The 24,578-nt window shown below is 42.9% G+C and overlaps 1 protein-coding gene across 1 annotated transcript in view; it reads left to right on the top strand.

The window, feature by feature from the left end:
* The first annotated feature begins 793 nt into the window (after window positions 1-793).
* Window positions 794-24,578, top strand: part of LOC126204183 (ras-like protein family member 10B) — a 190,299-nt gene continuing 166,514 nt past the window's right edge. The window contains exons 1-2 of the mRNA XM_049938587.1: window positions 794-966; window positions 1,018-1,215. Of these exons, the coding sequence (XP_049794544.1) occupies window positions 794-966; window positions 1,018-1,215 (371 nt within the window). The remainder of the gene's footprint in view (window positions 967-1,017; window positions 1,216-24,578) is intronic.

Genomic DNA, 24,578 nt, shown 5'->3' with positions numbered 1-24,578 from the left:
ATACGATACTGCGTGAAGAGTTTGACAGAGCACTGAAAGACCTAAGTCTAAACAAGGCCCCCGGAGTAGACAACATTCCATTAGAATTACTGACAGCCTTGGGAGAGCCAGTCCTGACAAAACTCTACCATCTGGTGAGCAAGATATATGAGACAGGCGAAATACCCTCAGACTTCAAGAAGAATATAATAATTCCAATCCCAAAGAAAGCAGGTGTTGACAGATGTGAAAATTACCGAACTATCAGTTTAAGAAGTCACAGCTGCAAAATACTAACACGAATTCTCTACAGACAAATGGAAAAACTGGTAGAAGCCGACCTCGGGGAAGATCAGTTTGGATTCCGTAGAAATGTTGGAACACGTGAGGCAATACTGACCGTACGTCTTATCTTAGAAGAAAGATTATTGAAAGGCAAACCTACGTTTCTAGCATTAGTAGACTTAGAGAAAGCTTTTGACAATGTTGACTGGAATACTCTCTTTCACATTCTCAAGGTGGCAGGGCTAAAATACAGGGAGCGAGAGGCTACTTACAATTTATACACAAAGCAGATGACAGTTATAAGAGTCGAGGGGTATGAAAGGTACGCATTGGTTGGGAAGGGAGTGAGACAGGGTTGTAGCCTATCCCCGATGTTATTCAATCTGTATATTGAGCAAGCAATAAAGGAAACAAAAGAAAAGTTCGGAGTGGTATTAAAATCCATGGAGAAGAAATAAAAACTTTGAGGTTCGCTGATGGTGTAATTGTGTCAGAGACAGCAAGGGACTTGGAAGAGCAGTTGAACGGAATGGACAGTATCTTGAAAGGAGTCCACAACAACAATGGACTCAAGGAGTGCAGAGTCGGGTCACGGGCTGGCCTACTTGTGGCGACCGTGGCAGGACACGACAGGCGGGTTGGCGTCCCGGCGTCCTTGGGCAGGAACCGGAAGCTGCAGCAGCAGCAACAGCAGCAGCAGCAGTAGCGCGGGGCGCTGAGAGATCAATGTGCTTGGGGGTGTGTGAGGGGGAGGGGGAGGAGGAGCGAGGCTGCTAGGCAGCTACCTGGACTGGGGCCGGGGCTAGAGGCACCGGTCGATACTCACGCAGCTGAGGGCTGCGGCCGCAGCAGCCGCAGACAACACCGTGGCTCGCCCGCCTCCGCGTGCTCTGCCCTGCTGCCGGTGGCTGCGCCCGCCCATCTCAGGGCCAAAGGTCGCCTCATGGCAAAGTGAGCTGCTTGGCAGATCTCTTGAGCGCTATGAGGAGGCGAGCGCCAGCATGCCCTGTCAGTGTATCAGATTAAAAGTATTGTATGTCTACTAAAATTGCCAACATTGTCTACTGTTGAGCTGCAGCAAATATCCGTAAATATCTGGAATTAGCGGAAGACCTGAACGCAAATATAAACATATTTATAAGTCATCTTATTTAGAGATCATTAAAATTTAAATGTTTATTTATGACACATTATAACCATTAGCGCACTTTTTAACATTTACAATGCACCAAGAAATAGGTCATGACCTCAACTGCAAAATGAATGGTTAAATTACACTACAGGTCATTAAAACTGCTACACCACGAAGATGACGTGCTACAGACGCCAAATTTAACCGACAGGAAGAAGATGCTGTGATATGCAAATGATTAGCTTTTCAGAGCATTCACACAAGGTTGGCGCCGATAGCGACACCTACAATGTGCTGACATGAGGAAAGTTTCCAACCGATTTCTCATACAAACAGAAGTTAACCGGTTTTGTCTGGTGAAACGTTGTTATGATGCCTCGTGTAAGGAGGAGAAATGCGTACCATCACGTTTCCGACTTTGATAAAGGTCGGATTGTAGCCTATCGCGATTGCAGTTTATCGTATCGCGACATTGCTGCTTGCGTTGTTCGACATCCAATTCCAGAATTCCAGAATATGGAATCGGTGGGTTCAGGAGGGTAATACAGAACGCCGTGCTGGATCCCAACGGGCCCTCGTATCACTAGCACTCGAGATGACAGGCATCTTACCCGCATGGCTGTAACGGATCGTGCAGCCACGTCTCGATCCCTGAGTCAACAGATCGGGACGTTTGCAAGACAACAACCATCTGCACGAACAGTTCGACGACGTTTGCAGCAGCGTGGACTATCAGCTCGGAGACCGTGGCTGCGGTTACCCTTGACGCTGCATCACAGATAGGAGCGCCTGCAATGGTGTACTCAACGACGAAACTGGATGCACGAATGGCAAAACGTCATTTTTTCGGATGAATACAGGTTCTGTTTACAGCATCATGATGGTCACATCCGTGTTTGGCGACATCGCGGTGAACGCACATTGGAAGCGTGTATTCGCCTTCGCCATACTGGCGTATCACCCGACGTGATGGTATGGGATGCCATTGGTTACACGTGTCGGTCACCTCTAGTTCGCAGTGACAACACTTTGAACAGTGGACGTTACATTTCAGATGTGTTACGACCCATGGCTCTGCCCTCCATTCGATCCCTGCGCAACCCTACATTTCAGCAGGATAATGCACGACCGCATGTTGCAGGTCCTGCACTGGCCTTTCTGAATACAGAAAATGTTCGACTGCTGCCCTGGCCAGCACATTCTCCAGATCTCTCACCAATTGAAAATGTCTGGTCAATAGTGGCCGAGCAACAGGTTCATCACAATACGCCAGTCACTACTGTTGATGAACGGTGGTATCGTGTTGAAGCTGCATGGGCAGCTGTACCTGTACACGCCATCCAAGCTCTGTTTGACTCAATGCCCAGGCGTATCAAGGCCGTTATTACGGCCAAAGGTGGTTGTTCTGGGTACTGATTTCTCAGGATCTATGCACCCAAATTGCGTGAAAATGTAATCACCTGTCAGTTCTAGTATAATATATATGTCCAATGAATACCCGTTTATCATTTGCATTTCTTCTTGGTGTAGCAATTTTAATGGCCAGTTGGGTACTTCGCAGCGGGCTAGTTTGCTTTCAGTATGCACTTTCCCGATCTCAGTAGTGTATTTATAATTTTGATTAAACTGTGATAAAACAGAATTCGGCACATAAACGCTTATTTAACGTCAGCATGTTGACATTGCAGTAGGGATTAAGATTTAATAATTAAAGCAAATATGATTTGTTATGTTCGTAAAAAAGATTAAGAAATGAGCTTTGAATCTTGTAGTGCCACAGAAACGAGCAGAATACGGACAAGTATTTGACTAGCTTCCGTAATTGTCTTTCGAAACAGAAGAAGAAATAGAAAATTAAAAGTACAAGGTATAAACATTAGTAATGGAATAAGACGTATAAATAAGTAACTTAATAGGATGTATATGCAATTTTCATAATGTATGCAAAACAGTGTAGAGTGTATTGCGAGAAGGTGGGCCAAGGAAAGCAATATACTTGACTGCAGTAGTTGGTAACGTGACCAAGCTCTGGAGGACGCATGCAGAGTAGCCTCTTGGTGTTTTATCGATGACGTCAGAGGAGTGAAGATGGGTTTCTGATCTATGTCGTTGGAACAGCGGAGGTCTTTTTAAACGAGTTTCGGTGGAACTTCTAAAACCATGAAAAGTGTTGAAATTTTTACGTGTGCCCCAAATTCAAACATTCGTTATTGTCCGGAAATTTCATTCGACGCTCTGTTTGCTCTGCTCTGCTCTATACATTGATCCTTTCATATGCTGTAGGTTTACATAGAAATGTATGACTACTTTATCGTAGTTATTTCCTTCGATTCTTTACTTGCAAGTAAATGTACAAGTTGATCTTAAACCAACGCATTGCTACCTCATTATCATTTCCGATACTAAACCTCATTAATTATTTAATACGAGGGTTAGAACTTTAATAGTGGCAACTATTTATTTACAGCTCGTACGAAATAGATACGTGTTTCAAAGTTTTACTGACCTTCAAAGTAGTCACCAGCATTGTGTATCACCCCTTGCCAGCGATGTTCAAATGGCCCTGAGCACTATGGGACTTAACATCTGAGGTCATCAGTGCCCTAGAACTTAGAACTACTTAAACCTAACTAATCTGAGGACATCACACAAATCCATGCCCAAGGCAAGATTCGAACCTGCGACCGCAGTGGTCGTGCGGTTCCAGACTGAAGCGCCTAGAACCGTTCCGCCACACCGGCCGGCCGCCAGCGATGTGGAAGGCGTAGGATACTCTTAGCAGTGACAGTTTTGTTGACAGTTCGAACGGCGCGGTCTACTGCCCGATGAATTTGTAGCTGTGTTGAAGCGAATGCCGTGAAGTGTCTTATCAAGGCTAAGGGTGGGCCAACATCATACTGAATTCCAGCATTACCGATGTAAGTCATTTTCAGGCAGGTGTCTGGATAGTCGTGGGATGAAGTACAGACTGAAAGAAGTACAGAAATATTCAGTCAGATGTTGATAAGGTGCAAAGATTGGCAACTTGTTTTAGATGTTCATAAATGTAAAACTGTGCCCTTTAATAAATATAAGAAAGAAAGCATAGTATCCAACGACTATAATATTAGGAAGTCACAACTGGAATCGATAAACTCTTACAAATTCGTTGTTGCACCTCTTTGTACGGACATGAGATGAAAAGACCACATAAGCTGAATAGTGGATAAAGCAAGTACCAGAGTTCCGTTTATTGGTAGGACACTAGGGAAATGCAGTCAGTCTACAAAGGAGATTGCTTCCAAATCACTCGTGCGATCCATCCTAGAATACTGCTCATATGTGTGGGATCCCTGCCAGATACGACTTTCAGGGGATATTGAACGTGTACAGGGAAGGGCAGCGGAGCGTGTGGCAGAGATGTTGAATGAACAGAACTGGCAGACTCTCGAAGATAGACGGAAACTGCCCCCAGGAAAGTTACTAACAAAATTTCAAGAACCATCTTTAAATGGTGATTCAGGAATGTACTACAACTCCCTACTTATATTACGCACAAAGACATTTAAACAATCATTCTTCCCGCGCTCCGTACATGAATGGAACGGCATTAAGTCGTAATAACTGGTATAATTGGACATACCCCCTTCCGTGGACATCAAAGTGGTTTTCAGCCTATGGATCAGGATGTAGACGTTTCTAGAAAGAATTTCTCACTCCGCAGCGGAATATGCACTGTTTTTGAAACTATGTTTTTGCAAACACAGTCACTGTAATTCTGGCTTCTGTATACGACAAACTTAAAGTGCAGGAAAGTATTTAGAAGCACTGAAATTGTCACCTTCACTGAAGATTTGCTGAACACATACCTTAACACCAGAATTGTTGACTAGAAATGGGAAATGCTGAAAGTGCAAAATATCAAAGTCTTCGTGAACAGGTTTAATAACTGCAGATTAGCAATGGAAAACGTTTTTCGAAGGAATGCAAAATATGATAGTTTCACATCATTCGTAATGTGTAGCAGAGAAAATGTTTCAAACCTAAAATACATTTAATATTTGAAAAAAATTAATAATTAAAATTTACGTAACACTTCATTTCCAAGGATCACTGACTGTGCGCAGCACACCTCCACCCACTCTCTCAGTCCATCTGCACCATCCAGCTCTCTCTGTGCAACTCCCCCTTCCCCCTCTGCTCAAGTGACCACTGATATCAGCGTCATTGAGCAACAGACGCAGCACGACCAACTTGAGCGGCAATTCTGCGAAAGGCCGCCACTCGAAAGGCCACAATTTGACTCTTTTCAAACTCGCTCAGTTGCTATAGGAAGCACGAGCGCGTCTTCATTGCGTGGTTGCCTGCTTGCTTCATACGTTTGCACCACGTTGAGCCTTCTGATTGTGGGCATTCCCTATTGAAGGATGGACACAGATGGCGCCCAGGTAGTTATGCCACTCCGTTACCTTTCGGCGGACGACGCCGAAACCGTTGCCAGGTCAGCTACTATTCCCCAGGTGGTAAACGCCGTCATCGGTTCAAAATTGACGTCGTCTTTCCAGGTGTATTAATTTTTTCCGCTGTTCACGTTGGCGGGGAGGCTTGCGTGCGATATACATCGCCTTACCGTAGGTGCAACCGTATCGGAGGGGTATCTGTTACGACGTCAGACAAGTGTGTAGTTTCTGAGAAAGGGTAGCAACTTTTTCAGTAGTTGTAGAGGCAACAATCTGGACAATGGTTCAATTTGGCTTTGTAAAATCAACCAAAACGGCCTTGCTGTGTTGGTACTGCGAACGGCTGAAAGCAAGGGGAAACTACAGTCGTAATTTTCTCCGAGGGTATGCAGTCCTACTGTATGGCTAAATGATGATGGCATAATCTGGGTAAAATATTCCGGAGGTAGAATAGTGCACCATTCGGATCTCCTTGAAGGGATTATTAAAGAGAATGTCGTAATTAGAAGAAACAGATGTAGCGTTCTACGGATCAGAGCGCGGAGTGTTAGATCCCTTAATTGGGCAGGTAGATTAGAAAATTTAACACAGGAAATGGAAAGATGAAAGTGAGACATAGTTGAAATTAGTAAAATTCGATGACAGAGTAACAGGATTTCTGGTCAGCTGAATACTGGGTTATAAATACAAAACAAATAGAAGTAATGCAGTAGTAGGTTTAATATGTTAATATCTTGGCTACGAAAATGCATCCACTACGCTGTTCCTAGTAGCTTACCCCATTCCTATTGTTTATAGGGGGTAGGAATGGGGGTAAGCTACTAGGAACAGCGTAGTGGATGCGTTATTGTAGCCAAGATAGACACGTAGCCTACGCCCACTACAGTAGGACAAATTTGTATGCCAACTAGCTCTGCAGGTCATGAGGACACTGAAGAAATGTTTGATGAGATAAAAGAAATTATGTACATTCTTAAGGAAGATGAAAATGTAATAGTCATGGAGGACTAGAATTCGATACTACGGAAAGGAACAGAAGGAAAAGTAGTAGTTGAATGTGGACAGGGGGAAAAGGATTAAAGAAGAAGCCGCCTGGTAGAATTATTCACACAGCTTTGCACACTACAGTGTTAAGACATAGATTTAGGAATCACATTTTAAAAAGTAAGACATTTCCGGGGATAGATGTATTCTCTGGCCACAATTTATTGGTTATGAACTGTAGGTTAAAGCTGAAGCAACATCAAAAAGGTAGAAATTTAAGGGGATGGAATGTGGACAAGCTGAAGAGGTTGTTGAGAGTTTCAGAGGGAACATTAGGCAAAAGTTGACTAGAACAGGTGAAAGGAATACAGTATAAAACGAATGGGTGGCTTTGAGAGATGAAATAATGAAGGCAGCAGAAGATCAGATGGGTAAAAATACAAATACCCATAGAAATTCTTGGATATCACAAGGGATAATAAATTTGAAAGGAGAAAATATGGAAATGCAGAAAATGAAGCAGGCGAAAGGAAATACAAACGTCCAAACATGAGATTGATAGGGAGTGCAAAATAGCTAAGCAGGAATGGCTAAAGATACATGTAAGGATCTACAATCGCATATCAATACGGGAAAATATTTATCGCCTACAGAACTTTGGAGAAAAGGGAATTAGCTTTCTGAATATCGAGAGCTCAGGTGGAAAACCAGCCAAAAGGGAAGAAAGGAAAGTCGAAAGATGGAAAGAGTATAAATGGGGTCTACAGAAGAGAGATATACTTGAAGACAGTGTTATAGAAATGGAAGAGGACGTAGTTAGAGATCAGATGGGAGATTTGACACTGAGAGAACAATTTGGAAGAGCACTGAAAGGCCTAAATCGAAGCAAGAACCCTAGAACAGGCGACATTCTATCAGAACCACTGATAACCATGGGAGAATCAGCCATGCCAAACTATTCCACCTCGTATGCAAAATGTATGAGACGGACGAAATACCCTCGCTCTTCAAGAATGATGAAATAATTCCAATGTCAAATAAAGCAGGTGTTGACAGGCGTGAGTATTACCGAACTATCAGTTTAATAAGTCATGGTTGCAAAATACTAACACTCAGTCTTTGCGGAAGAATATGAAAAAATCTGGTAGACCTCGAAGAAGATCAGTTTAGGTTCCAGAGAAATGTTGGAACACGCGAGGCGAAACTGACCCTACGACTTCTCTTACAAGATGGATTAAGAAAAGGCAAACCTATGTGTATAACATTTGTGGATATAGAGAAAGGTTTTGACAGTTTTGACTGGAATACTACCTTTGAAATTCTGAAGGTAGTGGGAGTAAAATACAGGAAGCGAAAGGCTGTTTACAACTTGTACAGAAACCAGACAGTAGTTATAAGAGTCGAGGGGCTTGAAAGGGAAGCAGTGGTTGAGAAGGAAGTGGGACAGGATTGTAAGCTGTCGTCGATGTTATTCATTGAGCATTCGCCATACATTGAGCAAGCAGTAAAGGAAACTGAAGAAAAATTTCGAGTAGGAATTAAAGTGCAGGGAGAAGGAATAAAAGCTTTGAGGTGAACAATGTCATGAAAAAAAACGATTCAAGATGAACATCAGAAAAGCAAAACGAGGTTAGCTGAATGTAGTCGAATTAATTCAGGTGATGCCGCGGGAATTAGTTTAGAAAACGATACACTTGAAGTAGTAAATGAGTTTTCCTATTTACACAGCAAAATAACTGATGATGGCCGACGTTGGGAGGATATAAAATGTACGCTGCCATGGCAATAAAAGCGTTTCTGGAGAAGAGAAATTTGTTAATGTGGCATATAGATTTAAGTGTTAAAAACTCTTTTCTGTAAGTATTTGTGTGGAGTTTAGCCATGCATGGAAGTGAAACATGGACGATAAACAGTTCAGATAAGAAAAAATAGAAGCTTTCGAAATGTGATACGGAAGAATACTGACGATTAAATGGATAGATCACGTAACAAACGAGGAAGTGCTTAAGAGAACTGAGGAGAAAAGAAATTTGTGGCACAACCCGATTACAAGATGGGACATATTATGAGACATAAATGGACCACCAATATAGTACTGTTGGGAACTGGGGGATCTGGAATGTGTGTGGGAGGGGGGGGGGGGGAAGATGGAAGAAGGAGGTAGAGAGATGAATACAGTAAGCAGTTTCAGAAGGATGTAGATTGCAGTACTTCAGAGACGCTTGCACAGAATGGAGTAGCATGGAGAGCCGCATCAAACCAGTCGTCGGACTGAAGCCTCCAAAAGAAACAACAAAAGCTGAAGAAGTGCTCATGATCATGTGGCATGCGCTATAGCCTCCACATCTACTGGTACTTCATTGCTTTTAGTATCGTGTACATTAAATTGTATGTGTTTACGCTATTAATTATGGTACGTCCTGTATGTTATAAACAATAACGGTCCCATCACACTTCCTTCGGGTACTCTTAGAATTATCTTAACGTCTGTCGATTTTACATCGTTAAAAGCGACACATTGAATTTCGTTCTGCAAGAAAGTCCTTAATGCAGTCATAAACCCTGTCCGACACTCGGGTAACCTCGTGTTTTCTTCACTAAACGTCGGTGCAGAACTATATCAAATTCCTTTCTGAAGTCGATGAACAAGGCGTCGACCATCGAAATGACTGCTCGTCGTACATGTTTCTTTCCCTTCTAAGATTTCAGCACTCACTAAACAAAGGCAACCTTCATGACGCCTAAATATCGGGTCACCTGGTAGCACACAATATCGACAGCGGAAGTGCGTGTTGTCCTTTCGAAGTGCACCTAAAGTCTAAGAGTGTTCTCCCTAGATTCCATTTACATAATCTTATTCCAGAGAAATTCAGTCGACTGATCAGACTCGAACTGTTTTTTGTGACTAACCAAACACGATCGTTTTTGGAGCAAATTATAGAGGAACCGTTCTGTTACAGGTTGTCAGTCTGTGGAGGCTTTTTATCTCTAATTTCACCTTCAGAAAATATCACTGCACATGATAGAACGTCTTGCATGCCAAGGCTGCTTTTTAATGGGAATCACGACGTTATCGTCATCTCTCTTCGCCTCAGGGAACATACATACCGTAAAATCAATGTGTATATTTCATGATAAAATATTTACAAAGTTTTTCAATCAATTTTTCGCTTTCATTACTTCGTCTACTTAAAGCTATTTTTTTTAATAATATTAGTATGGTGCCCCCTTGCCTTGGGGGTGTGGAATCACAGTACCACCTCTGTCCCATTAGCACAGTGGTTCGGACTGTGCAAGCCGAAACGTCAAGGATGAAAACCCACGACAGTGGAATATTCTTCCATCTTAGACCACAACCGTGAGTTGATAGTGCGCCAATTAAAGAGAAATATTGTCAGAAGAACTAAAAAAAGTATGTCTACGTGGTATGCAGAATTTCCCTTTACAAATCCTAAGGCTTGTAGAGTGTAATGAGTACGCAATATTTTGAATTGGGACCTATGTCTGGAAAAGTATTATTTCCGTGCCATATCCGTTTGAAAACATGTTTGCTAGGTAGGTATGCAACAGGATAGTCATGGTGGACGGTTGGTTACGTCGGATCGGCTGAGGTCATTTGACGTCAATCCTAACTCTCTAACATGGTTCGAAGTTTATTCACGTGCCTGTGACTGTTACAGCAACATGGTTCACTACACGTTTGGAGAGTACACTGACATGATCCTTCTGAATCGCGAAGCTCACCGTAATGGAAGAACCATCGTCGCCTTTAACAGGATCGCTCTCCACGATTGCCGACTCCATCGCATATCCTTTTCTCCATGTTTACGGAACAACTTTGAGAAAGTGTCCGTTCACCGTCAGCAGGCGTGACTGTGGTGCTCGAAGAAGACGCCACACACCCGAATTGGAAGAGGCCGTACAACCCGTCAACGAGTACGCGAGCAATTTCTTTGACTATTAACGAGTGGAATTATAAAACAACCGATGTGCTGGATCACACCTAATCAATTACTTGTAAAAGTGATCGTGTTACCAACACGTTTTCAAACGGCTGTAGCACGGAAATGATACGTTTCCGGTCATGGGCCGAAGTTCAAAATACGATCTGCCCACTCTTTTCTACAAGTTCTAGAAGTTTGTAACGGGAATTTCCGAACACCCTGTATTTTATTTGCACGTAACGTATTCGTACAAAAAAAAAAAAAAAAGGAGAGAAGGTATTCTGATACTAGAGAATTAAGCCGCTCACCTCATCACTACATGAAAAGAAGAATTGGAAAATAAATAGTTTGTTAAGAATGTTCTAGTTGCCACTGACTAGTTCTAAGTGCCAATAAGAAAGTAGTCGTTTAAATGCCATTAATACTGAGGCAGTATATTTTATTTTTTGTAATATAAGTACATAAATACAGCAGTAATGTAGAACTGTAGTCCGCAAAACCATTTCTTATTTTGTAATTGTGACGTCAAGTCACGCGGGAAGAGTGCAACCATTCCTCAAATTAATATGAGTGTTGCAAAATTGCTGAATTGGTTGCTAAATGAAATGCCACTAGTTAAAAATCCAAAAACTTTATTTGACGCATTCCGGGAGATACCCGTCATCAGATAGTCTGTAAGCCAAAATATAACTGACGGAAAATATGCAAAGGTATAGAGAGCAACATGACAAGAGTACATACTGAAAGCTGACACACACACACACACACACCATGATCACCTAGGTATTCAGAAGCGTAAAGTAAGTGAACAGTTGTTATGGCAGACTAATTTCACAACTACATCATGCCTTCTAGATAGACAATTTAAGTCACCAGAGGGCGGTCAAGCATACACAGTTGACGCCGAATAGCGTCGAGAACAGAATGATAAATTTTCGTTTATTTACATAAATTTTATTGAATATAAAACATAACTTTAAGGAACGTATACAAAGAAATAAAGTAAAGAACACGCCGTAAAACATATTTTACATTGGTAGAAAAAGCCCTCAGTAGAATATACACATAAAATAATATGCGTAACGATGCAAAGCAATTATACTGAATCAAAATTATGCACAAACGATGTACTGCAAAAATGTGAACCATACCACATAGTGATACTCAATAAAATCTATGAAATTCCAGTGATTTAAAAAAAAAGAAAAGAAAAAAGAAGTGCTTGTATTCTTGTCGTACGCCGCGACAGCTTTTTTCCTTTCTTTTTAGCAGCGGAATTTCATATATTTTACTGTTATCACTAAATGGTATGGTTCACATTTTCTTCAAATCGTGATTTTCGCATAATTTCGATTTTGTATTATTGGTTTGTATATCTTACGCACATTATTCTATTGATGGCGTTTTATATCAACGTAACAATTGTTTTACGGCGTGTTGTATACTTTCTTGCTTTGTATACGTTTATGTCATGTTTCATGATCAATTTTTATGTAAATAAATTTAAATTTATCATTCTGTTTTTCCCGCTGTACGGCACCACCTATGTATGATTCACCGCCCTCTGGTGGGGTGAATTGTCTTCATAGAAAGCATTACGTAGTTTGGAAATTAATCTGCCATAACAGCTGTATATGTTACAAAATGTCTTTATGCATCTGGATACCGAGATGATCATAGAATGTGTTTCAGCTCTCAATGTGACGAAACTTTGTAACGCTTGTAAGCTAGTCATGTTGCTCTCTATATCTATAACATAAACTAATTTACGCTAAGGACAACACATACGCCCGTGCCCAAGAGAGGACTCGAACCTCCGACGGGGCTAGCCGCGCGAACCGTGGTAAGGCACCCTAGACTGCACGGCGGCTTTGGTTTCCAGACTGTCTGATAATGGGTATCTCCCGAAACTCATGCAATGAAGTCATTGGTTTTTTAACTAGTGGCATTTCATTTAGCAACCAATTCAGCAATTTTACAGTACTTATATTAATTTCTTATATATTTTAAATTCCTTACTAGAGAACAACAAAATTAAATTCAACAAAAAAGCGCTCAGAATTTGTCTTCCGTGTCTCACACAACTCCAGTCTTAGTATTAGATGTTGCAAAGTTTAGTTAGTGCTTCCTTTGCCATTGATGAAGAAATACCGACATCGTCGAGAGGCCTTTCTGTTTTGCTACATGCTTGGTCCTTTAGATGGAGTACGGCGTGACATACATCATCCACAGTCCTATCTCTTTTTAATACGTTGGCGTTTTTCCATTTGTCTGTCTCAGAGAAAGAATTTTTAATACTTATTGCAGACAGATGAATATGGGACACATTGATAATATTGCATGTGGGGATATTACACGCCTGCATTGATAACAATGTTTCAGAAGCATCTCCAACTTCAAGACGCCAGCTGAATGCATTGGAATTACATGTAATCTCCTGTAAATCTTGCTGAACAATGACTCCGACGCATGGCAGTCGGAACTCCAGAGGGAAGGACTGTTTCACAAAAAGACATTTGCGTCATCTGGTAGAGAATACCTGAAATATTTTCTCCATGTTTTGGCACTTGGAACAAGTCTAGGGACATGCAACAAAATACCGGAAACACAATAGCAAATAGCACGTAAAACGCATTTTGTGGAAAAGTGGCACTTATGAAGTTGACATTTCCTCTTTTCGAACAACTGGCTCACGATTACGCGTTTCCATTTGCGTTGAGGTCTCCTTAGGCAACGAGCTTGTCGTAAAATAGTATTTTTCGAACAAACGACAATGGTCTATGCGTACCCGATGTATGAGAAAACTTTATTGTTTATCGTTTGCACACTGTATTTCATATTCTCTTCAAAAAATGGCTCTGAGCACTATGGGACTTAACATCAGTGGTCATCAGTCCCCTAGAACTTAGAACTACTTAAACCTAACTAACCTAAGGACATCACACACATCCATGCCCGAGGCAGGATTCGAACCTGCGACCGTAGCAGTCGCGCAGCTCCGGACTGAGCGCCTAGAACCGCGAGACCACCGCGGCCGGCCATATTCTCTTAATCTGAACTCATTCGGTGTATTCCAGCGCAAATGTACCTGAAGAGCATCCGTATATTTGTAGTCTTTCATAAACAGTTCCAGTATCACACGTTGTCTCAGTCTGCCGGATTACGTGTTAGTGACTACACACAACCGATTTCCGAAAATGAACACATTGTGCCAGTAAATTTCATGAGAGAGTACTACATTTTCTTTGGCTTTTGTCTACGTTACACCAACTGGGAGCAGAAACGGTTCTGAAATTACATTCCTTGTCCAAACTGAAATAATGCTTCTTTGACTCCCCGGCTGATGATGCGACGTTTGATATTGAAGAAAAAAGAATGTTAGACGTAAAGTATCTCATAGCAGTTAGGATCTGTGGCACTTTTTTTTCGGACACGAGAAGAGCTATATACGAGGCGTGTTTTTTAAGTAAGTACCGTTTTGAAATTAAAAAAAGACGTGCTAAGATATCCCAATAATTTTATTTTTACATGAAAGCCTGCACCTTAATCTACTCACTGACGCCATTACAGTCTGATTATTCCTTGTTTACGTTGTATACTGAGCGTTTAAGATGCCTCCGATAATCGTGAGTCCCACCGACTGTGAAGTACGACCTGTTATAAGATTTCTTAGTGCTAAAGGCCTAAAAGCGATCTATATTCATGGTGAAATCTGTGCGGTTTACGGAGAAAACATTATGAGTGATGGAATGGTAAGAAAGTGGGCGAGAGCATTTAAAGATGGCCGAACAAATGTGCATGACATACAACGGAGTGGGCATCCTTTGGTCGTTAATGAAAGTTTGGTACAGGAAGTGGTCAATAAGGTGAGAGAAAGACGCTTTACGATTTCCTCCTTGCGGGATGACTTTCCTAATGTTTCTCGTAGTGTTTTGTATGACGTTGTGACCGAGCACGTGAATTGTTCAAATGTGTGTGAAATCTTATGGAACTGCTAAGGTCATCAGTCCCTAAGCTTACACAGTACTTAACCTAAATTATCCTAAGGACAAACACAGACATCCATGCCCGAGGGAGGATTCGAACCTCCTCCGGGACCAGCCGCAAGGTCCATGACTGCAGCGCCTTAGACCACTCGGCTAATCCCACGCGGCAGCACTTCAATAACCGAAAATTGTGCGCACGTTGGGTACCGAAAATGCTGACGGATATGTACAAAACCAAACGTTTACACAGTGCATTGACTTTCCTAGAGCGGTACCACAACGACGGTGATGATTTCTTAAGCCAAACTGTTACGGGTGATGAAACATGGGTGGCCTACGTCACACCAGAATCAAAGCAACAGTCCGTGGAAGTTGAGCAAGGGCATCGTTTTGCTGCAAGATAATGCCCGTCCGCATGTGGCGAATCAGACCAAAGATCTCATCACATCTTTTCAATGGGAAACTCTAGATCATCCTCGTTACAGCCTCAATCTTGCGTCCGGTGACTACCATTTGTTCCTGCACTTGAAGAAACACCTTAGCGTCTTCAAGACGATGACGAAGTAAAAACAGTGGTGATGCAGTGGTTCACAAGTCAGGCGGCAGAATTCATGAGGAGGGTATTCAAAAACTGGTACAACGATATGACAAGTGCCTCAATATTGAAGGAAATTATGTAGAAAAGTAGATTAAGGTACAGGCTTTCATGTAAAAATAAAATTTTTGAGATATCTTAGCACGTCTTTTTTTAATTTCAAAATGGTACTTACTTAAAAAACACGCGTCGTATAATACTTTAGTGTCCCACTCTGGTCAGACGATTAGTGATAATAAATTAAATACACAAACCTTCCTGAGGAATAATTATATTACTGAAAACCGTATCAAAAGCACTACAGTAGTTCCTCAGATTAGTCTTCACATACAGACAGAAAAAAGTGAGAGGGGGGGGGGGGGATTTTAATTTATAATGTGCGTAGACGATCATACCGTATCCTCCTTCATGTATACCGTACTGAAAAAAGTGTAAATAAGCGTTTTAATTTTTACCAATGACTGAAAACACCATTACAGTCGGCCTTGGTAAGCAACAAGTCAGACCCGGTTCAGCGGCGGAGGTTTAAGATGATGGGCCACCATTCCGAGAGGAAGTGCTCTGTCAAAGTTTATTGCTCTCCGTTATGGCCCAAGTCGGATTCTGCGCTTTATTGACGCATCGTTAACTTGGAAACAGCGAATATGCCTGGAGCGAGATTAGATGCAGATTCCTGTTCACGGCGAGGTATCAAGTATACTTAAAATGCTATTCCCTTGATCCTTAAAATATAATTGCTCCTTAAGGTAGCCAACATTTGCTTCACGATGGACCGAGTCATTTTATACTCAATTACGGTTATCAGGAACTATTCAACAATGAAATTTTGTGAGTGAGTTTGGTAAGTAATCTTCCCATAAGAGATAGTAAATCCGGATTAGAAGTAAGTATGTGCAGGCATGGAGCACGCAAAAAAGGACGAAAATAGCTAATGGTGGTTATTAATACATTCCATTAAACTACATTAGTTCAAAATTTAGAACTGACGCGGTTACGGTCTAACTCAGTTCTACCGTTCCGTACGTAAGTCGGTAGAAACTGATTCCTTGTGGGATCTCTTTGTGTTCGTTTGTACGTGTGTCTGTCTTTGCGACTGTTAGAACCCTTTTACTCAGGAACCTTTAGATGAATCAAACTGAAATTTATGACACATATTAAAGTATATGGTCTCCCGCCGCCCTAAGAAAGTTAAGCTTCAACATCACTGCGACCAAAATACACTCCTGGAAATTGAAATAAGAACACCGTGAATTCATTGTCCCAGGAAGGGGAAACTTTATTGACACATTCCTGGGGTCAGATACATCACATGATCACACTAACAGAACCACAGGCACATAGACACAGGCAACAGAGCATGCACAATGTCGGCACTAGTACAGTGTATATCCACCTTTCGCAGCAATGCAGGCTGCTATTCTCCCATGGAGACGATCGTAGAGATGCTGGATGTAGTCCTGTGGAACGGCTTGCCATGCCATTTCCACCTGGCGCCTCAGTTGGACCAGTGTTCGTGCTGGATGTGCAGACCGCGTGAGACGACGCTTCATCCAGTCCCAAACATGCTCAATGGGGGACAGATCCGGAGATCTTGCTGGCCAGGGTAGTTGACTTACACCTTCTAGAGCACGTTGGGTGGCACGGGATACATGCGGACGTGCATTGTCCTGTTGGAACAGCAAGTTCCCTTGCCGGTCTAGGAATGGTAGAACGATGGGTTCGATGACGGTTTGGATGTACCGTGCACTATTCAGTGTCCCCTCGACGATCACCAGTGGTGTACGGCCAGTGTAGGAGATCGCTCCCCACACCATGATGCCGGGTGTTGGCCCTGTGTGCCTCGGTCGTATGCAGTCCTGATTGTGGCGCTCACCTGCACGGCGCCAAACACGCATACGACCATCATTGGCACCAAGGCAGAAGCGACTCTCATCGCTGAAGACGACACGTCTCCATTCGTCCCTCCATTCACGCCTGTCGCGACACCACTGGAGGCGGGCTGCACGATGTTGGGGCGTGAGCGGAAGACGGCCTAACGGTGTGCGGGACCGTAGCCCAGCTTCATGGAGACGGTTGCGAATGGTCCTCGCCGATACCCCAGGAGCAACAGTGTCCCTAATTTGCTGGGAAGTGGCGGTGCGGTCCCCTACGGCACTGCGTAGGATCCTACGGTCTTGGCGTGCATCCGTGCGTCGCTGCGGTCCGGTCCCAGGTCGACGGGCACGTGCACCTTCCGCCGACCACTGGCGACAACATCGATGTACTGTGGAGACCTCACGCCCCACGTGTTGAGCAATTCGGCGGTACGTCCACCCGGCCTCCCGCATGCTCACTATACGCCCTCGCTCAAAGTCCGTCAACTGCACATACGGTTCACGTCCACGCTGTCGCGGCATGCTACCAGTGTTAAAGACTGCGATGGAGCTCCGTATGCCACGGCAAACCGGCTGACACTGACGGCGGCGGTGCACAAATGCTGCGCAGCTAGCGCCATTCGACGGCCACCACCGCGGTTCCTGGTGTGTCCGCTGTGCCGTGCGTGTGATCATTGCTTGTACAGCCCTCTCGCAGTGTCCGGAGCAAGTATGGTGGGTCTGACACACCGGTGTCAATGTGTTCTTTTTTCCATTTCCAGGAGTGTATAATGCCATTTACATGACATGTTTTAATATCTTGCCAATTTCGATATCAATAACAGGCAAAAATCCTCGAAATTCTCGATTCCCCGCCTGGATGAACTCTATATATATCAGGTTACCCTCCATTCAGAGACTGTTGCACGCAGCGACTGTTATTGACTTGTAAATAATAGATTTCAGCTATCAGTCGTCCTTTTGAAATTTTGTTGGCAGATATAGATTTCAATTAACTGTGAATGAAGGCCGACCAACAAGCATTACATGCATTGATCAAAAATAGTAGTGCATTGAGGATGGCTAGTTTCTAGCTGAAATCTAGATCTGCCAATAAAATTTCAAAAGGACGACTGATAGCTGAAATCTATTATTTACAAGTCTATATATATAATTAAGTCTGCACAGAATCCTCTGTGTGCGAGTTCTACTCTCACTTATGCATTTTCTTAATAAAAAGATTTTACTAAGGGGACTATCAGCAGTTAGGTTGTTCGCTTCTGCGGTGTCTGTGTCAAAATTATTCTGAATTTACACGTCGTCTTGTGGTTCTGAATATATATTTATTTAATTCGAAACTGTTCGTAACATATTAGTTGTGTTGTAAAAAAAATGCAGTAATACCCCGAAGGATGTACGATTAAAACCTCAATTGCAGTAGTAATTCAGTTCTCTTGATGAATTCTTGACACCTCCCGAAAAAAGCTAAACCTTGACTCCTGAACATGTGTCCTATGATATACATACACTGTTCTGTAACGTTACTTCAATAAGTAGTAGTCCTTTGATGTGATACGTGCCCTTTTATTCCTAGTGCACAAATGACATGTTTCTCGTTTGCAGTTTTCCAAAGAGAGAAAATTCTGTCTAGAAGAAAGCGTCCATATTTATAGTTATAACTACTAACGAAGTGCAGAAACATGTTCTCACAATGGGATGATAGACCGCTTGCGAAAAAACGGAAACGTTGAAAATACATGCTGGGGGAAAGAATAATAGGACCGGCGGTGAGGATACCGTACAAACTCAGTTACGAGTATATATACAGACAGTTCATCGACTCTGAGAATCGAGGATATCGACTATTTTTGTCTGTTATCGATCTTGATACTGGCAAGTAATCGGTACTGGGAAGTTACAGGCCTGTGGAGAATTTTTTAATATCAAGGTTTACGTCAAATAACAAATGACAAGAAATATTTGTTTCATGTGATATAATTATAAGTTAACACTATTCGGATTTCTTTCCTTTACTTCTACTGTTAAACCTTGCTTATGGCTAAATTACAAAAATCTAGGCCAATGGTGAGTAGCCTATAGGTTTTGATAAGTAAGTTTGCTAGTATCAAAATATGTGACATAAATGGCCGTATCTGTTGATTGCACTGCCCGAAAAGCTTACATTTACGACACTGCCAAGGGTGTACATACCTTAGTATGCGACATAAATTTAAATTCGGTAAGTCTACCCGTTCCTGAGAAAAAAAAGGGTCTTAACAGAAGGAAGGACAGACGAACAATCGGATGCAAATGACATTTTATTTTTTCGCATAATATAATTACAAAGTCACAATTTTTGGAATTTTCCTTTATTTGTACTGTAAGCCTTCCTTCTGGCCAAATTTCATGATACTCAAATAAATGGTTCAAATACACTCCTGGAAATGGAAAAAAGAACACATTGACACCGGTGTGTCAGACCCACCATACTTGCTCCGGACACTGCGAGAGGGCTGTACAAGCAATGATCACACGCACGGCACAGCGGACACACCAGGAACCGCGGTGTTGGCCGTCGAATGGCGCTAGCTGCGCAGCATTTGTGCACCGCCGCCGTCAGTGTCAGCCAGTTTGCCGTGGCATACGGAGCTCCATCGCAGTCTTTAACACTGGTAGCATGCCGCGACAGCGTGGACGTGAACCGTATGTGCAGTTGACGGACTTTGAGCGAGGGCGTATAGTGAGCATGCGGGAGGCCGGGTGGACGTACCGCCGAATTGCTCAACACGTGGGGCGTGAGGTCTCCACAGTACATCGATGTTGTCGCCAGTGGTCGGCGGAAGGTGCACGTGCCCGTCGACCTGGGACCGGACCGCAGCGACGCACGGATGCACGCCAAGACCGTAGGATCCGACGCAGTGCCGTAGGGGACCGCACCGCCACTTCCCAGCAAATTATGGACACTGTTGCTCCTGGGGTATCGGCGAGGACCATTCGCAACCGTCTCCATGAAGCTGGGCTACGGTCCCGCACACCGTTAGGCCGTCTTCCGCTCACGCCCCAACATCGTGCAGCGCGCCTCCAGTGGTGTCGCGACAGGCGTGAATGGAGGGACGAATGGAGACGTGTCGTCTTCAGCGATGAGAGTCGCTTCTGCCTTGGTGCCAATGATGGTCGTATGTGTGTTTGGCGCCGTGCAAGTGAGCGCCACAATCAGGACTGCATACGACCGAGGCACACAGGGCCAACACCCGGCATCATGGTGTGGGGAGCGATCTCCTACACTGGCCGTACACCACTGGTGATCGTCGAGGGGACACTGAATAGTGCACGGTACATCCAAACCGTCATCGAACCCATCGTTCTACCATTCCTAGACCGGCAAGGGAACTTGCTGTTCCAACAGGACAATGCACGTCCGCATGTATCCCGTGCCATCCAACGTGCTCTAGAAGGTGTAAGTCAACTACCCTGGCCAGCAAGATCTCCGGATCTGTCCCCCATTGAGCATGTTTGGGACTGGATGAAGCGTCGTCTCACGCGGTCTGCACGTCCAGCACGAACGCTGGTCCAACTGAGGCGCCAGGTGGAAATGGCATGGCAAGCCGTTCCACAGGACTACATCCAGCATCTCTACGATCGTCTCCATGGGAGAATAGCAGCCTGCATTGCTGCGAAAGGTGGATATACACTGTACTAGTGCCGACATTGTGCATGCTCTGTTGCCTGTGTCTATGTGCCTGTGGTTCTGTCAGTGTGATCATGTGATGTATCTGACCCAAGGAATGTGTCAATAAAGTTTCCCCTTCCTGGGACAATGAATTCACGGTGCTCTTATTTCAATTTCCAGGAGTGTAGCTCTGAGCACTATGGGACTTAACATCTGTGGTCATCAGTCCCCTAGAACTTTACTTAAACCTAACTAACCTAATGACATCACACACATCCATGCCCGAGGCAGGATTCGAACCTGCGACCGTAGCGGTCACACGGTTCCAGACTGAAGCGCCTAGAACCTAAGGTAATCTATAGGTTTTCATCAGTGAGTTTTTGAGTATCAAAATATTTGATATAAATGGCCACATCTTTTGACTGCATTTATGAAACCGCCAAGCGACTATAGATCTTATAAAGTGACATAAATTACGACTTGATACGTCCACCCGTTACTGAGAAAAGAGAGGACAATCTGATAGCAAATGTCAAACTTTTATTCGTGTAATATAATTAAAAATTCACGATTTTCGGATTTTTGCCTTTAACTGTACTGTGAACGGGAAGTACCACATAGGTTTTGATGAGTGAGTCTGCAGTAAGAAAATATGTGACATAAATGGCCGTATGTTTTGATGCACTGACTTAGAAGTTTGAGTTTTCTACATCGCCAAGGGACCATGGACCTTATTACATGATATAAATGTCAACTAAAAACGTCTGCCCGTTCCTGAGGAAAATGTTTTTCAAAACAGTCAGTCAGTCAGACAGACAGGCAGTCAACAAACAGATTCATCCTGTAAGCGTTCGGTTTTCACTGACTGAAAATGAAACCATATATAACTGCCGTCCAGCTATGTATCTCCCAATGAAATTACATTATGTTTCATATGCATGGACCGTACAGTAGAATGAGGACAGCTGAAGAGCTACTTGAAGCAGAGGTATCAGAATACGCTCTGGCTTCGGAAGCCAACAGTAATGGCTGGATGAATAATCTATTAGTGATATCCCCTTTCAGCATTCCTATGTAGTATTTTCTTAACGTCGGCTCATGTTGAAAGCCAACGGAAAGTAACGACACCGTGAAATGCCAGTGCGCTCACGAGACAACGTCGCTTACTTAACCCAGGACCGAACGGTGAATCTGACGTTATGAGGAACCGTCTGTGTTGCAAAGAGTCGGAATATACGCTGTATCAGACTTAAGGAAATAGATATATTAGATTTCATTAGTGACTAATACCAAATCTTAAGAAATGTTCTTGATAAAGTTTGTATGGTAAATTTTTGAGAAGTGAAGTGATTGGAAAAGTGACGTCCAAACGTTCCAAAACATCGACATTTACTTTATACAGAAAATGTGTACATATAAACACATCAAACAATACTCAAAAGGCAGTGCGTAGGGCCCATATACCTTACTCATTGTATTTTGTTTTCATTCTAAGCATCAGATGATGCTGAATACAAATGTATTTTTTTTTCCTCAAATAGAGCTAACTTTTTCACTATCAGATAAATTCTGTTAATGAAAATTCTTTCCTCTATTTGTGTCTGTATTTATGAAAGGATAGGCTTTCTCTTTGTCAAAGAACTGTGAAAACAAAATCATTTTTCATTTTCAGATATTTGGCCTCTTTTATGGAAGAATACTCACAGAAAAAATACCCAAGAACTCATGTAAGTTTCGCAAAACGTCACAAAAACGAAGCAGAAGATAAAACGAAAATTACGTATCACAAAAAATACACAAACAGAACATGAGTGAGCGTGACCTGAGCATCCTTGACGTTGATGCCCCGACCCATTCCGTTCCGGTGTGCTGACTGTTGCCATTTCAGATGCACTGTCAAATGCTTCGTAGTTCCCCTCCGTGACGCGCAGTATGTAACGTCCTTCGTCGGAGAAGGCTAAGAGGGCTCGTTTAATACCCCGTCGTCGACAAGTTTATTAGAACCGGTGAACTAACTCGAAATTGACGGTAATGGGGCAGTTTGTGCAGTGTCGTTCCCCGAGAAACTGACCGACTGTTCACCTTAGTTTTTAATGCCCTGTCGTCGACAAGTTTATTAGAACCGGTGAACTAACTCGAAATTGACCGTAATGGGGCAGTTTGTGCAGTGTCGTTCCCCGAGAAAGTGACCGAGCTTTCACCTTAGTTATTTAGGGAAACCGCGTGCCTTCCTGAGTGAAATTCCGAGCATGCAAGGTTTGCCTGCATTGTGCAGTTTACTGTGTCCCTGCTAAACACAACGCGTGTTGCACCGTAATACTGTTCTGCACGTAGCCTGCTATAAACGGACGTTGTAATCGACCTGAGACTGTGGGACCCAGTATCTCAGAGAAAACCTTGTACTTTTAAAAATGTAACTATTGTACTTAAGCTCAGTTTATAACCGTAAGTTTTTGAGTAATTATATTCAGATGTATGGTTTCTTCTCATGCGAGATAATGGTGAACGTGGGTTGTAACACATGATGCAGGAAAATTCTGTTACATGCCCTTCTTATTCTTTACAAGGTTTGCTTTGTATCGCTAGGTGTGCAAACAACGGTTCAGAAAACGACGCATTGAGAAGTTCATACATTCAATGTGGTATACTGTTTTGCACACGCAGAAGCGCTCTTAGTGAAGAGAATGTAAGAAAAACTATGAGGAACCATGAATAGAATATTCAGAATTGAGCACTTTATTAAAAGTTCCAGCTTTAAATTCAAGATTATTTGGAAATATTTCTAAAAACTGAAAAAGAAAAAGTCATCATTTATTACGAGTAATACATTCTAAAAGCCTTAACACAGATAAAGCATGAAAACAGGAAGAATGTGTACTGAACTGTTAAAAAAAAAAGAAAAAATAGAAATAGTGAACGGTACAGGAACAAGTTCAATAAAGAGCTGCCTGAAATAGTAATGGCGTCGTAGGTAAGTGATTATGATGTTAGACTGCCACGCGAGCGAGCAGTGTTCAAAACTCACTCTTGACAGCTGTCACACTGCACATTGGTTAAGTGAGACCAGGCCAGATACACCACAGACGTCTCACAGAAACAAAAACAACAAATAAACGGGTGTGAACAATGTTACAACAAAGGAAGTCAAGAGACAAGACATCGAAAACGAAACACGACTTCGAAAACGCTAAAAATACATATTTTGTCAGAGCACAGAGAAACTGTGTGATTGCGTTCATTTGTTGCAGCTTGTGTGACAAACTACACTACTGGCCTTTAAAATTGCTACACCAAGAAGAAATGCAGATGATAAACGGGTATTCATTGGAAAAATATATTATACTAGAACTCGCATGTGATTACATTTTCACGCAATTTGGGTGCATAGGTCCTGAGAAATCAGTATCCAGAACAACCACCTCTGGCCGTAATAACGGCCTTGATACGCCTGGGCATTGAGTCGAACAGAGCTTGGATGGCGTGTACAGGTACAGCTGCCCATGCAGCTTCAACGCGGTACCACAGTTCATCAAGAGTAGTGTCTGGCATATTGTGAGGAGCCAGTTGCTCGGCCACCATTGACCAGACGTTTTCAATTGATGAGAGATCTGGAGAATGTGCTCCCCAGGGCAGCAGTCGAACATTTTCTGTATCCAGAAGGGCCCGTACAGGTCCTGCAACGCGCGGTCGTGCATTATCCTGCTGAAATGT

The sequence above is a fragment of the Schistocerca nitens genome, chromosome 9 (assembly GCF_023898315.1).
Source record: "Schistocerca nitens isolate TAMUIC-IGC-003100 chromosome 9, iqSchNite1.1, whole genome shotgun sequence".
NCBI classification, from domain to species: Eukaryota; Metazoa; Arthropoda; class Insecta; order Orthoptera; family Acrididae; genus Schistocerca; species Schistocerca nitens.
This window is presented reverse-complemented; position numbering and strand designations above follow the sequence as displayed.